This window comes from Gorilla gorilla, chromosome 1 (genome assembly GCF_029281585.2).
Source record: "Gorilla gorilla gorilla isolate KB3781 chromosome 1, NHGRI_mGorGor1-v2.1_pri, whole genome shotgun sequence".
In the NCBI taxonomy this organism is placed as follows: domain Eukaryota; kingdom Metazoa; phylum Chordata; class Mammalia; order Primates; family Hominidae; genus Gorilla; species Gorilla gorilla.
In genome coordinates, this window is record NC_073224.2 from 95,170,209 (window position 1) to 95,185,931 (window position 15,723).

General features: G+C 43.7%; 1 protein-coding gene across 4 annotated transcripts; it reads right to left on the reverse strand.

The window, feature by feature from the left end:
• Positions 1–1,232: 1,232 nt before the first annotated feature.
• FCGR2A (Fc gamma receptor IIa) lies at positions 1,233–15,410 on the reverse strand. 4 transcript variants are annotated; one of them, XM_063693517.1, is made up of 8 exons: positions 15,216–15,312; positions 14,761–14,781; positions 14,177–14,431; positions 10,718–10,972; positions 9,837–9,959; positions 8,972–9,028; positions 6,864–6,901; positions 1,233–2,834 (listed from the first exon to the last, which is right to left on the reverse strand). In XM_063693517.1, exons 1-8 carry the CDS (start codon positions 15,298–15,300, stop codon positions 2,661–2,663), a joined length of 1,008 nt encoding a protein of 335 aa, XP_063549587.1. In that variant the 5' UTR covers positions 15,301–15,312; the 3' UTR covers positions 1,233–2,660. The 4 variants fall into 4 exon arrangements, with proteins under 4 accessions (XP_063549587.1, XP_063549585.1, XP_018881330.1 ...); XM_063693515.1 differs by having other exon boundaries at positions 14,177–14,434; XM_019025785.4 differs by lacking the exon at positions 8,972–9,028 and having other exon boundaries at positions 14,177–14,434; positions 15,216–15,410.
• Positions 15,411–15,723: the final 313 nt, after the last annotated feature.

Genomic DNA, 15,723 nt, shown 5'->3' on the forward strand with positions numbered 1-15,723 from the left:
TTGGGGAAAAGAAGTGACAAATATGACACACATTTTTAAAAGATCACAATAGCTGTTGTGGTGAGAATAGACTATAGGATGGCAAGGATGAGTGCAGGGAGGCCAGTCAGGAGGCTATTGCAGTAATCCAAGTGAGAAATGATGGTGGCTTGGACCAGGGTGGTAGGAGTAGAATACTGAGAAGCAGTCAGATTGCTGGGTGCATTTTAATGTAAAAGCAGGATTTAACAAGGTTTTACATATTTGAGGAGCCTCTGTCTAGGGTGATATGGTTTGGCTCTGTCTCCACCCAAAGTCTCATCTTGAGTTGTCATCCTCATAATCCCCATCTGTCAAAAGTGGGACCAGATGGAGGTAACTGGGTCATGGGGACGGTTTCCCCATGCTGTTCTCATAATAGTGAGTGAGTCTCACGAGAGCTTAGGGTTTTATAAGTGTCTGGCACCTTCCCTGCTTGCACTCACTCTGTCCTGCCATCATGTGCAGAAGGTGCCTGCTTCTCCTTTGCCTTCTGCTGTGATTGTAAGTTTCCTGAGGCCTCCCCAGCGATGAGGAACTGTGAGTCAATTAACCCTCTTTTCTTCATAAATAACCCAGTCTCAGGTATTTCTTCATAGCAGCGTGAGAACAGACTAATACATAGAGACAGACTAATACATAGAGTTTGGAAGAGTGGGTGGAAGCTCCATAGCCTCCTTAAAAATCGATGTAAACTATCCAACAGAGAAAGCTGCTACTTTTCAAATGCAAGAATTGTGCACAGTGATGCTGTGTCCCAGGAAAATGGAAGGCTCTTTAAAGGCACTCACCAAACCACCAAGGAGACTATGGGTCATGTTTCTAATCTGCCTGGAATGACTTCTCTGAGAAGGTCACATCCTTCTGGTAACTGCACTGGGAAAATAGCAGTGCAGGAAGTCAGCAGTCTCCACTGACGACTCACCTGAAGTTTGCCTTTCTGACAACTTGTGTTCCAAAACAAAGTGAATGCTTTATTTGCCATAGAAAGAAAGGGAAGAAAACATGGAAACAAGAATACGAGTTCATTAGAAGAAGAGTATTCAGTTCTAAGAAGAGGGGCACTCACCCTACACTCCAAATCTCCATCTCTCCTCTCCCTCACATCTTATCCATTACTACCTTCTCAAGACTTTCATCACCAAAAAGAAACAGACCCCAGATAGTTCAGTCTACACCCCAATCAATACAGCCCTGAAAAGGTAAACAGAATGTTTTGGTTATAATGTTTTATTACAAAGGTAATATATGATCATTATAGAAAATAAAATAGGTCATCAATAATTGCATCACCTTGAAACAATCACTTTTAATTTGTTGTTAGAGGTTAGTCTATTTTAACATTTCTGAAGTCATATAGACTTACATGATTGCTCTCATGTAACCTGTAACATAAGCATGTCTCATGTTGCTACATCTGTTAATAACAGTGGTTTGATTAATTGTATTGGCTGTGTGGATGTGGAACAGAAGATTCTTGATGTCAAGAACAGCTGAGGCACAGAAGGTGCAGTCAGTCATTTGGGACCATATTGTCTGTGGCTTTCAGGACAGGGAGCTTCGGGACTCAGGTAGATGACTCTGGAAGAGCCCTTCTCTTTTGGAACTGCAGCATCCCTTCATCTTCCTCAAGGGGAATTTAGTCCAGGAAATACCAGATCCTCACCTCTCTAATTCTCTTCTCAAATCCCAAGGCAAAACAATGGAGACTTAATGTGGTTCTGGTAATTGGGCTCTTTGTTCTTCTGGAGCTTCCGACTGCATAAGCAGTGAATAGGTGATTTTGTTCTCAGCATGGAGAAGGCAGAAACCAGCAGTAGGGATCCACAGAGAGGGCATAGGAAAGAAGATGTTAAAGAGGCTGGGCATTGGGGCTGATGCTGGTCATCCCAGCACTTTGGGAGGCCGAGGCGGGCAGATCACTTGAGGCCAGAAGTTCGAGGTCGGCCTGGCCAACACTGTGAAACCCCGTCTCTACTAAAAAAAAAAACAAAAAATACAAAAATTAGCTGGGTATGATGGCACATGCCTGTAATCCCAGCTACTGGGAGGCTGAGGCATGAGAATCGCTTAAACCTGGGAGGCGGGTTTGCAGTGAGCCAAGATAGCACCACTGCACTCCAGCCTTGGTAACAGATTGAGACTCTGTCTCAAAAAAAAACAAAAAGAAGATGTTAAAGGAAAAATCTGAGGTGCAATTCATGAAGTTTAGTGTTCCAGTGGCAAAATGTCACAGGCAAGTATTTGTTGGGAAAATGTAGAAGCAAAATAAAGACAATTGATTGGTTTTCAAGTACATAATTGTTTTTTGGGGGTAGGTATCTTGTTAGAAAGTCCCTAGTCACATAATTATATGTTAGTAGGCTGCCTATGATTGGCTGGGGTTGTCTTATTTCTAACATAAGCATTTATCAGAAATGATCCAAGTTAGGTTTTGCTTATGCTTGTATGTAGTATGACCCCAGTGAAGTTTTGCTTGTGTTTGTAGTTTAAGCAAAGTTAAAGCTATTTCTAAGGGCCAGTTGGTTTTGTTTGCTCAGGAATTTTTCCAGTCTCCGTTTAAATTTTCCTTTAACAATTCCCCTCTTTTTGTCATCCACTCAGCAAGCTGAGAGTGTGACCACATGGCATAACGTTACTCTTTAGTTATTACTGTTGACATGGTCGTTGGGAGGAAGAGTCAGGTAGATGTTTTTATCATCGTCAGTAGGTGCCCTGGGCTTCAGAGTCATGTAGCCGCCGTCAGCTGTTTCATAGTCATTGTTGGTTTCTTCAAGTTGTCTCTTTCTGATGGCAATCATTTGACGTCCAGGTGGCTGCAGGAAAGCATTTAAAACCCATAGGATAATTCAATACACCGGGGAGGTAAATACAATAACTATAAGGAGAATAATAGCCAAGGATTGAAAAATTCCTCTGAGCAAAGATTCTCGGGAGCCAAGACTTAACCAATCAAATAAATTATTGAATACAAATAAATATTATCTGATGAAAAACTCATGTATGTTCTTTAAAGTCTTTTAAATTTTAGGAGGCTATTGTTTTGCACTAAGCTCCTGCACTAGGCCCAAACAGAACAGACTAAAAATCAAAATGGAATCACCCATGATAAAGTTTCAAGTCATCAAACAGAAACTACATTCTTATCTGGCCTTTGGAAAAATCAGGAGAGAGAGATAATAACCTAATAACCTAAAAATCTAATTTCCCAAACAGGCCAGTTTCAATTGGCATCCTTACAAAAGAGTAACCTGATGTTAACCAACCAGTTATTTATTATTCTGTTTCCCTATTCCTGTCTTTTGCAACTTTAACCAGCTTTAAAATAGCCAATCCACTTTAAATTCTTTGTTTCTGCTTTCTTCAGACCTTTTTCTGTCTATGAAGCCAATCTCCTCTGCTGTAACTCATTGGAAACCTTATTCTAATTTAAGGAGGCAAGTGTTGCCCAGTTCTAGAATCACCATAAAGCCAACTGAGATCTTCAAGCATTTCTTTTGACATCAGTAGGAACACAAGCTCCTCCTTGTTAAGCTGTTAAGATATCAAGAACTTCTATTTTGGGGTGCTATTGAGGCTAACTTGCTCATTTTAGATTGTATTGCTTGAAAGGAATTCAGAGTATTCTTCTATTAAAAAAACAAAGTTAATATTTGGAGCAAATTATGATCTTAGTTTTTGAGTTTAGAAGGCAGCTAGGTGAAACAATTTCTAGAGGTGAGTTTGAGGCAAGTTTAAATGGTAGACTGAAGATAGCAGTTGCAATGTGATGTGCTTTACTGGTTTGCAATTTGAATGTCTCTGGTTATTTCATTAAACATTGTGGTAAACTCTCTGAGTGACCCAGATAGCAGCAGGCATTAAGATTGGCATTAAGGCATAAGTGCTCTGTTGCAGTGATTTTTCTGAAGCTTAAAGTCACCAGTTTCAGTTTGCAGAGCTTTGGAAAAGGGCAGTTTTAGTTTTTAGTGGAACTAAAAAACAAAAATTCAGGAGTCAATCTGGTTTATAGGGAGATAATAAAACTTCAAAGAAAATGAACAGGCCTAGAATTTGACAATAGATGCACAATAGTTTTCGACTAAAATATAATCTTTTTTATTCTGGAGAAAAATATTTTTATTTTCCATTTTTACCAAAAATCAAAGTTAACTTTTTTGTAAAAATAAATCTCGTTTCATTAAATTTGACCTGATTATTTATATAGGTATAATAAAAACAGTAATTTTAAAATATATTTTAGCCACAGCTTTGGTGATATCCAAGAGACTTTACTGACTTTGTATCAGTCAACTTTAGTTTTTAAAAACTATCTAGTAATTGAGAAATCTCAGATTAGACCTTTAAAAGCCTCTCTAGGCTAAGAAGCCAAGCCAAGGACTTGCCCAATTATGTCCTGTTACAAGGAGAATAGATTCTTATTGAACCTATGCAAATACCCAGATTGAAAATAAAAATACTTAATAAGAGTTTCCAAATTCTGAAACAATCAGGTAGAGAGAAAAAGATAAGTGGAACACTTTTTTATTTTTGTTTTAGTAGTTTGTCTTATCTGGAAATGGTGTAGATATTTAATGAATGCCTGTCATTTCATTTAACATAGTTAAAGTGGCAAACATAATATTAACAAAACCAACTACCTGTCATCTCAAGGTATTTTTTTGACAAATTGTACAGGAGACAACATGAGCTTATTTGGGTAAAACTAGGTAGAATATTCACTTTCATTAATACCAATATTCTTATTTATTAAAGATTACTCAGGTCATATGAAGTTGAAAAGCATTTTGGCAAAGTTCTTTTCTTCTGAGAAAATATGTAATTTATATAAGTGCTTATTTTTCTCTAGGCCAGTTGAGCTCCTTTAATACTGTTTCTAATAAATATCATCTGGAGGTAGAATAATATTATGTACAAATAGCATACACATGTGTAGATATATGTAAACATACAGAAAGATGCAAACAGAAACTCATGGCTTTTGTTCTGAAATTTTAGCCATGTGCCAGGTATAATAATATAAAACTAATTAGTTGGATCTAGCCTCTAGTTTAAGTTAGCTGTTCAGATGGCTGACACTTTTTATTGATATTTGTGGAGAGGACTATTAAGATTTTTCATTTGCCAGTTTGTTTCTAAAAAATTCCTCCTTTTTTCTTTTTGATGAGTCATTTCGCTGAAGCTTGTGTTTTAAAAACATTTACACAATTCAAAGGCCCAGAGAAAGGGTACGAAGCTTCTCCAAGAAGGAGCTTTGGGGCATTTTCACCTATTATTAGGAGTCAATCTTATTGAGACTGTGGATTAAATTTTAAATGAGTGACTAAGGAGACATCTAGTTTATCTGGCCTATTTCCAATTAGTTTTTATTATTTTTAGCCTTAGTGGTTGCTTTTATAATAGTTCATGTGTGCAATAACAAGAGTTAAATTTAGTTGTTGTAGATACTCCTGGCTCATTTGAGGATCTAATTTTTTAAGGAGGTTAGCATTGAGTAGGTTCAGATGGAAAAAGCAAGCAATCAAAGAGGTTAATAGGTTTAGAATACTTTCTTATTAGCACATTGTAAAGATTTACTTAGAGAGACTATTTTTTTAAATCATTCTTTTAGAAACCTTTACATACCAATCAAAATTATTTATCATTGTTTCTGAGACATTTGGGATCTCATTTTTTCCCAATGCATCCCTTAAATGAACAATTTTTTCTAGATTTAAACATCCTCACTGTGACCATTGCAACTTTAAGTCATCTCTGGTAAGGCTCAATAGGTAAGGCACACCTATTTCTCTAGAAAGTCACAGGTTCTGGGCCCATATTATCTGAACATAAGAATCACTGTGTTTCAGATGGAGGAGTCCCAGACTCTGTACATTCTGACAAAGCCATAATATCTTGCCCTTCTGAAATTTACCTACCTTAGGACTGCAACTGGACCCCCAGTTCAGTTTCTGTTGAACACCTAGTTCAATCTGTCAAGTACCCAATTTGACCTCTGGATCCCAATCCAGAAATCAGACCTTGTCTGGAAACTAGTACACTATACTGGACCTAGTATAGTTCCTGTTGGAAACAGATGAACTTGTCAAATACCCAGATTAACCGCTGAATCAAATGAGAAATAAAATTACTCAAATAAACTCAGAGAGCTCAGGACACAAGTTGCAAGCCTGATATCTGAGAGGGACTTACCTAATGACTCACAAATGCAGGAAGAAACCAGTGAACACAATGGGCTCAATGGATACCTATGCCTGGTCACCCATTGCTCTTAGGGATCTACTTTATATCCTACTTCTGACACCAAACTGTTAAAGAAAAATCTAAGGCACAATACAATTTTAAAGAGTTCATTTGAGTAAGAAGCAATTCATGAATTGGGTGACACCAAACCAAAAGAGGTCTAATGTTTTAATGACAGAAAGTCAGAGACAAGTATTAATTGGGAAAATGTGGAAGAAAAATAAAGAAATTTGATAGGTTTGCAGTTACATAATTGTCTTTTGGGTGAGGTACCTTATTGAAGTGTTCTTAGTCACATAATTATGTTAGCTGGCTGCTTACGATTGGCTAGGGTTAAATCTTATTTCTGTCTAACATAAATATTTACCAGAAATGATCCAAGTTAAGTATTACCTATTTTTAGTTACAATCCAACTTGAGTTTCACTTATGTTTGCAGTTTAAGCAATGATAAGGCTATTTCTAAGGCCTGGGTGGCTTTGTTTGCTCAGGAGTTTTCAGGCCCAGTCTCCATTTTAATTTTGCATTAACAAAGGCAAAAAGAGAGGAAACAGGAGAGAAGGGGCAAGGCAGGAGGAAAAGGAGATGGCTGGGATTACTCACCTCAAATTGGGCAGCCTTCACAGGATCAGTGGAATTGGCTGTGGGGAAAAAGAAAAAGATTAGCCAGGGCACTGCTGTTGAAAAGGGCCTGCCCATGCTGATGCTGAGGCTGCAAAACCATAACCAGACTCAAGGCAAGGACTGCTGACCCCTTGACACAGTCCTGTAAGGCCAAGGGCTAAGTAAATATGGCCTCATGTACCCACCCTTGGGGTCACCCAGCCACAGCCTTCCCCACGGGCCACACTGGTGGAGGGAAGCAGTCACTTGGGCCACACTCTTTTCAGGGAATTGCTGAGCTTTCCTAGAAGCAAACCAGACAGCCTGGGGATCTGAGATACTGGGGAAGAGGTGGAGCGGGGTGTTCAGCATCAGAGTGAAGTAAAGTCCAGATTTTTGCTGACCACATCAGGAAGAGAAGGCTGAGGGCCATTTCCACATTGTCCAAATGTACTGCATCTTTGTTGGAACTTTGAAGAATATAGTACTCCATGGCATTAAAAAGGAAGACAGAAAGAGAAAGTAACATGAGAGAGAAAAAGAGAGGCAGGGAGGGAGCTTAGGGAGGGAGAAAGGGAGGGAGGGAGGGGGGAAGGAAGGAAGGCAGGAAGGGAGAGAGGGAGGGAAGGAGGGAGGGAGGAAGGGAGGGAAGGAAGGACTTTCTCTGGTTAGTGTCCAAAACACACCTAATTGCCTCATGTTTTTGTCATAAAATGACTTTGCCAGTGTGAAAAGCAGCCCCAGTATTTGCAAAGTGGCATTTCTCAGGAAGTCAGGAGACATCTGAGACAATGCATCTAGTCTCTTCTCTCACCCCCTGAACACAGAGAGCCTTTATTGCCATGCTGTAAATTCTGCAGCAAACCACATTCTGAATTCCCATTCTAATACATTCCCCAACAATTCCAGCAACCCAGCTTTGCCTTTTGGGAAAGGATTTTTAAAAAACCATTTATGCAGCCCCAATGCCTGGCTGCAAAAATGCCTCGTGAAGTGTGCTTATGCCAGTGTAGACAGAACCACACAACAAGACGGATAATCCAGTTGCTTGGACTTTGTTTTTTCCAGATCTGCTTTGGCCCTGGTGTGAACACAGGCCCCTATCACCACTGGGCCTGGCCAGCGGACGTGCAACCTTGCTCCAAGCACAGCTGAACAAGTGATATTTTGCTCAAGCTCTTAAATCTGTTGGCTCTGCTCTGAATCATACTCCAGCCATCTGAGGTGGGGTCTTTGACAGCCTTTTTCCTGCCTGTTCCTACTGTCATGGAAGCCCCCAGAGAAAGCCCTGGTTTCCTTTGTGCTCTGACTTTAACTACAGTCTGGAAGTTGCCTGGCATCCTCCTGGAAGTTCCTTTATATACTCCCACCTGAATGTCAAATCTAGACGGCCTGAGAGGTCACCCTGGCCACCCACTCATTTCCTCAGTGAGGAGACTGAACCCCATCAGGGAGACTGACTTGCTCAGGGCTCCACTGTGTGATGGGGGCAGAACCAGGCCAAAATTCAGTCAACCTTGAGTGCATGGGCATCAGAACCGAGCTTTGCCCACAGAGTAGAGCCCACTAGTGTCCCTAGTCCCCCAGAATTTTCTCAAGCCCAAACCTCCTCTTAGTGTTCCACAGACAGCTGAGCCTGGCCACTCCACCCCATCCCTCCACAGAGGCAGATTCCTCAGCAAATCGAGGGGTTTCCAGGCCTCCTCCTCCTTTCCCCTTAGACTCCTGCCTCCCGCATCCAATTGGCCTCAGTCTTACAGCCCCTAGTCCTATCCTTTGCCAGCTCTGCCAAAGCTCTACAGAAAGACCAAAGTATCTCTGATTTCCTGCTCTGAAAATATCATCAGATTCCTCTACCAGAAATTCAGACACAGCCCTCTCCTCTGTATCTGGGACTGGTGTTTCTCTTCTCATCTCCAGAGAGGTCATCTTTAGGCCCAGGAGTTAGACTCAGAGCTGACCAAGCGATTTGAGCCCCGGCCATCCTCCCACCGCTGCTCCCTCCCTGGCTCCCAGCTAAACTCGCACAAGCCCCTTCTCGCTGGCTCCGGTCAAGCCAGCAGCCCTGGTGAGCCATCACTGAATCCCTGAGACAACCCTGTATTCACCTGGTTTCTCAGGGAGGGTCTCTCCCATTTCCCTGCACTCAGGGTCTCCTGGGAGAGCTGGGAGGGACACACAGGAGGTTAGTAGGATTAGGCGGTGGGGCCTGAGTCCTCAGGACCAAGGACCAGGGCCAGGGTTGGATGGGACCAGCTCAGGCCTTCCCTCTGGCAGATGTTTCCTGTCCTCCCACCCCCAGTTCCCCTGCTCAGGGGCTGCTCCCACCTGGAAAAGGGCTGGTCCAGAGGCAGAATTCAGCTCACCCATGGGGGGACGCCCAGGAGTGTCAGAAAGGCCACTCCATGGCATCTGTCTGAGGCTTGCTCTGCCTTTTAAAAACACCCCTGTGTCTCAGTCTGTCTCTCTCTCTCTCTGTTTCTCTGTATTTACTTATCATCAGTAACTGAGGTCCTGGCTATGAACCAATTGCAAAGTGCTTTGTGAGGTGTTAGTGGGATTATTTCTCTTTCTCAGAGGCTTGCAGTACCCTATCTACTCCCCCCTCATATAAGCCCCACCCAGCCTCAGTCCCTGCCTTGGCCCAGTGCCTGGAGAGTCCTCCTTCCCTAGCTAAGCGCTGCCCTCACATACCACCTCCTCCAGAATGGCAACAGCCCTGTTTGTGTGCTGTTACTGCCTACCAGGCACTGTGTAAGAGCATCAGCCTCTTTCATCCCCATGGCAACCCTGTGAGGTAAGTCCTATTAGTGCTCTTGTTGAGGATGAACTAATAAATGAACTAATAAATAAAAGGTGTGCCTAGATCGGAATGCGTATCTAGCCCTAAGAGCGGGATTCTGGCAATGTCTGGGGTTAGGCCCTGGGCCAAATGGAAACTGATAACAAAAGGGACTGGGAGGAGCTACAAACCTGAAATCTGCTTTTTCCTGCAGTAGATCAAGGCCACTACAGCAGCAACAATGGCTGCTACAGCAGTCGCAATGACCACAGCCACAGTGATCCCCATTGGTGAAGAGCTGCCCACGGTGGGCGCTAGGGAAGACAGACATTAGGGCAGGATGGGGGGTTACTATTTTAATGACAACGTTTGTATTCTCCCTGTCCCACCTCCCACCTCCAATGCTATGTCCCAGTGCTTGTCACCTGAAGCTCTTCTGTGTCTGAGTCACTCACCAATGCAAGACTCACCACATCCCCAGCCTCACTGGCACAGGGTTTCTGTGGCTGGACTTGTGCCTCCTCCCTGCCCAGGTTTCTCCACCAAATGAATGAAAGCACACTGGTGAGCATGCAGGAGCAGAGGGAAGGATTCCCCTTAGCCCTTGGGGACAGTACGGAGGGTGGGCCCAAAGCCTCGCATAGCTGGAGGCATCATTACTCTATGGAGCACAGCCTTGAACAGTCCATGACGTGCCAGGCTTTCTGGAGTGAATGGCTATAACATGAGCCATGAGAAGAAACGAGGCAAACCTCAGCTCTTAGGAATGCCCAGGAGCTTAGGGAACCTCTGCATCAATAAGGGAGCTCTGCTTCGCTGCCATCTTTAGTCTGGGGCCTACATTTCAAAGTGAAACAACAGCCTGACTACCTATTACCTGGGACGTGAGGGCTCCAAGCTCTGGCCCCTACTTGTTGGTCAATACTTAGCCAGGCTTCCACACCACTCCTCTTTGCTCCAGTGCCCAATTTTGCTGCTATGGCCTTTCTCAGACCTCCATGTAGGCCCATGTGACCTCAGCCCTTGTCCATCCCCTTTCTCCCCTCCCTACATCTTGGCAGACTCCCCATACCTTGGACAGTGATGGTCACAGGCTTGGATGAGAACAGCGTGTAGCCTATGTTTCCTGTGCAGTGGTAATCACCACTGTGACTGTGGTTTGCTTGTGGGATGGAGAAGTTGGGATCCAAATGGGAGAATTTCTGGGATTTTCCATTCTGGAAGAATGTGACCTTAACCAGAGGCTTGTCCTTCCAGCTGTGGCACCTCAGCACGATGGTTTCTCCCTCCTGGAACTCCAGGTGAGGGGTCTGGAGCACCAGCCATTCTGAAAGATACAAATATGATAAGAAAAAGTTGTAAGGATAGATTCCAAGGGTTTTTCAGTCTCGGAGGTACGTTACTCACAGAACTTGACATGATGTCTGGCAGACAGAAATGAAGATGCTTCATGACAGATGTGAGCATTCTCTTATAGGCAATATATGGTATTATATCTATTGGACTTCTAAAAGCAGAAGTTTTCAGAGGTTTCAAAGATGCAGAGCAGATATTTAAAACAATTCTGAGGAATTTAAAATACTATGTTTGAGTAGAGAAATGAGCACATTTCAGTAACTGTAGAGGCTACTCGACAGGGCCTGAAGCCGTCAGTTTTTGTGGTCTGGGGATTACTAATTTAATGGTAAATTTTGTACAAGCTTTGGGAAGTGAGGGTGGGCAGCCACGAACTGTATTAGCAAAGAAGTAGAGCCTTCTTCCCCCCTTTTTTCCACATGCTGTTGCTGGTTAAAAAAAAAAAAAATAGAGCCTTAATCATCCCTCATCCACCCTGTCTTAGTCTGTTCTGGCTGCTATAACAAAATACTATAAACTGGGTGGTTTATAAACAACAGAAATTTATTTTTCCCTGTTCTGGGGGCTGGAAAGTCCAAGATCAAGGTGCTTACAGCGTCTTTGATAAGAGCCTACTTCTTGGTTCACAGAACTGAGGCTTCTTACTGTGTCCTCACATGGCGGAAGAGGCCTTTGAGCTCCCTCGGCCCTCTTTTATAAGGGCTCTGCCCTCATGACCTAATCACCTACCCAAAGACCTCACCTCCTAATACCATCACCCTGGGGGTTGCTATTTGATTAATTCATATCATATGAATTTTGGGGGCACGGAAACATTCAGACCATACTATACCCTGCATAAAATCTTCCATCCACATAAGAAATAAAAAGGTATGACTTGAATTCACACAGGTGAATTCAGTATTCATTTGTGACTCTGAATAAAAGGGGCATTCAAGAAAAATTTTAAACTTAAAATCACTTTTTCCTTTTTGCCTACAAACATCCTCACTCCCAACAATTCCTTCCCTTCACTGATGGCAGAGTAATCAGATTCCAAAATTCAGCTACCTCGGAGGACAAATCTATTAACAAAGTTTCAATAGACTTAATAAAGATGAAAATCAAATTGCTGTATCATAGGAATAAATATAATTTATTCAATCTTATTTAAATAAAAATTCATTTAAAAAAACAGTTTTCTTTTTCTTTCTTTTTTTGAGATGGAGTTTCGCTCTTATTGCCCAGGCTGGAGTGGAATGGCGCGATCTCAGCTCACTGCAAACTCCACCTCCCAAGTTCAAGCAATCCTCCTCCCTCAGCCTCCTGAGTAGCTGTATTACAGGCATGCGCCATCACGCCCAGCTAATTTTGTATTTTTAGTAGAGATGGGGTTTTTCCATGTTGGCTAGGCTGGTCTTGAACTCCCGACCTCAAGTGATCCATCCACCTCGTCCTCCCAAAGTGCTGGGATTACAGGCATGAGCCACTGTGCCTGGCCAAAAAAAAAAGTATTCTGTATATGAAAGGCCAGGTACCATTACTGAGATGGCATAAAACAGAAACTAAAGTCAGGATTGGGATTTTGGCTGTGCCATTAACTGCTGAGCTCTTGGGTCTAATCAGTTGAATTTGTTTGTACAATGGATGGGTGGGACTAGGTAGTTTCTCTCTAACAACGCTTCAGATCTCAATTTTTTTTTGAGACAGAGTTTCACTCTTGTTGCCCAGGCTGGAGTGCAGTGGTGTGATCTTGGCTCACCGCAACCTCCACCTCCCAGGTTCAAGCAATTCTCCTGCCTCAGTCTCCCGAGTAGCTGGGATTACAGGCATGCACCACCATGCCCGGCTAATTTTGTATTTTTAGTAGAAACAGGGTTTCTCCATGTTAGTCAGGCTGGTCTCGAAATCCCAACCTCAGGTGATCCTCCTGCCTCAGCCTCCCAAAATGCTGGGATTACAGGCATGAGCCACCACACCCAGCCCTCAATTTTTATTATCTATATTTTTACATGTTCATAAGAAGAGTCAGAATTACTATCGGCTGTCTCTGGGAAGCCAATACAGAGAGGAGCTATGATGTCATTAGGCAGCTTTTGAGGTCAACTCAATATTTATTTATTCCCCTTCAGTAAAGCACCATCAACAGAAAGCGGCTCCACAGCCAGGATCTCTCTGGTACAGCAGCAGCCTTAAAGGACCACAAAAACAAATCACCCTCTCAGTGTTGAACAGGAGAATCTAAAACACTGAATGTTTACCTGTGACCATCTCCAGGGTTTATGCACCAAGAGTGCAGCTCAAGTAAACAACAATAGAAATGTGCTTATATTTTCAGACATTGGAAGCAGGTAGAAACAGTATCTAAGCCAGGCGTGGTGGCTCACACCTATAATCCCAATACTTTGAGAGCCTGAGGAGGGAAGATCACTTGAGGCCAGGAGCTGAAGACCAGCCTGGGCAACATACTGAGACCCTGTCTCTATAAAAATAAATAAAAACAAGTCACTTGGCATGGTGGTGTGTGCCTGGAGTCCCAGCTACTTGGGGGAAAAAAAAAAGAAATACTATCTAGAAGCATTTTCTCTACAGACTCTATTAAACTGAACACTGTCACATGTTTACATAAACCTAAATCAGATCACGTGACTCCTTTAATTAAAGCCATCTCAACTCACTCAGGAATAAAAGTCAAAATAGTTGCAACAGCCTATCAGCCTCTGCCTGATCTACCCTTCACCCTCCCCTCACCTCTGACCTCATCTTCCAGACTGAATTCTGTACTCCCACCTCCACACACCTGTCTGGCACCCTCCTGCCTTAGAGCCTTTAGAGGTCTATTTCCCCCAGCCTCTCTGCTTTACCACATTGCCACAGAAGGAGGGTAGTTTTTTAAAGTAGGGATTTCCTTCTGCTTCTCCCACACTCAGCTGTTTGTGGCCTCGTAACCCCCTTGCTCAATCAAGACTGAGGCAAAAACAACCTAACACATGCTGAGAAAATTATTAGAAATTCCCCCTTCCCCCACCACGCATGCTAAGCAAAGGGGGTGGGTGAAATGGGGAATGAATGAGCAATTCACAACAGTGCTTCCCAGTAAGCAGTCCACGCCCACTCCTTCCTGCAAACCTGTCCGTAAACAGATTTCATCCGTCCTGGCCCTCCCAGGTCCACCCTGGGGCCTTCCTCCACTGACCGGAAAGCACAGTCAGATGCACAGGGTCGCTGAGGCTGGTCTGGCCAGTCTGGCACGTGTACTCCCCGCTGTCATTGTTGTTGGCCTTGAACCTGTAGCTGGGCTGCGTGTGGGTGGGAATGAGATTGCCATTGTGGAACCACTGAATGGAGTCGCTCTCAGGGCTGCGAGCCCCCCGGCATGTCAGAGTCACAGAGTCCTCCTGGAGCACGTTGATCCACGGGGGCTCAAGTTTCAGCACAGCCTTTGGGGGAGCTGCTGAGGGGCAGAGTGGAAAGGGGTGTGGAATAAATAACCCTGAAGGGACTGTGGATGCCAAAGGAGCTCCCAAGGGAGGTCAGGCACCCAAGAGTCCTATTGTAGATGTAGTTCAAGATCTGTACTTGCAGCAGCCTCATTCCCTTGGGTCTTCAGCGGATCTAAGAAGCAAATCCCAGACCCCACTAAAATGGGGGAACTGCCCATGCTGAACCCAAGCTTGATTTTCAGTGGAATAGACATACCCCCCCGCCGCCCCAGCAAACACAGCATCATATTATGAGGATACAACACTGTCAATACAAGGAAGCAAAGGGCATACTCACCAGCTTGACTGTCTGCAGAAGCTGTAAAAGAGAAGAGAGTGGATCAACGTCGAGCAGGAGAACACGGCTTCAAATTTAGCTGCGTATGTGAAATGCTGGGGAGGTGAGCTTGGGCTCTTCCTTCTCCAGGACCCATCCCAAGATCCTGTTTCCAGTTGATCTTTTATAAAAGTATTCACTTCATATGTCCCCTTTATCTCATTTCCTGTTCCTCCTCATGACTACAAAGTACACATGAATGTTTGGTGCAGAATGGACTTTCCAGGGACTACGAAACTACCTCTGAGTTCTGACCTTAGGAACCATTGGAACACTTAAGAATTCAGGGTCCTCTCTCCTCTTTCAATCTATCCCCTGCTTCCAGGGCCCAGGCCTGCTCCTTACCACACTGGTACCTGGAGTCCAGGCAGTAGGAGTGTCTGAAATTGCCCCATTTCAGAATGACCCTCACTCACCCAGCAGCAGCAAAACTGTCAATGGTTGAAGCAGCCACAGGTTTCTGGGACATACATTCTGAGACATTTGGGTCTCCATAGTCATCCCAGCACTGTGCCAACGTCCAGTGGGGTTTAAGAGACAAGCTTAGAAAAGAGGAAGGAAATGGTTTCATCTTCTTGTGCAGCTGTCGTCAGTCCTCAATTGTGTTTCTGCTAACCAATCAGGAACAATTCCAGTTAGGAGTTGAGTCTGCTTTATAGATAAGTCTATTACACACCAGCTTGTGTCCTTGTGAAAACCCCGGGGAGGGGTTACTGTTCTGCTGGCCGGTATACCCCTCCTTAGAGTATTCTTTTTCTGTTTAAGATAATTCCTGGTCGGCCGGGCGCGGTGGCTCACGCCTGTAATCTCAGCACTTTGGGAGGCCAAGGCGGGTGGATCACGAGGTCAGGAGATCGAGACCATCCTGGCTAACACAGTGAAACCCCGTCTCTACTAATAATACAAAAAAAATTTAGCCGGGCG

Coding starts and splice junctions, on each gene's coding strand:
- FCGR2A (XM_063693515.1), bottom strand. CDS start 15,300: ATGACTATGGAGACCCAAATGTCTCAGAATGTATGTCCCAGAAACCTG. Junction 10,973..14,176: donor GCATCTGACTGTGCTTTCCG/GTCAGTGGAGGA, acceptor TGTATCTTTCAG/AATGGCTGGTGCTCCAGACC. Junction 9,029..9,836: donor CAGGAAAAAGCAGATTTCAG/GTTTGTAGCTCC, acceptor TGTCCCTCCCAG/CTCTCCCAGGAGACCCTGAG.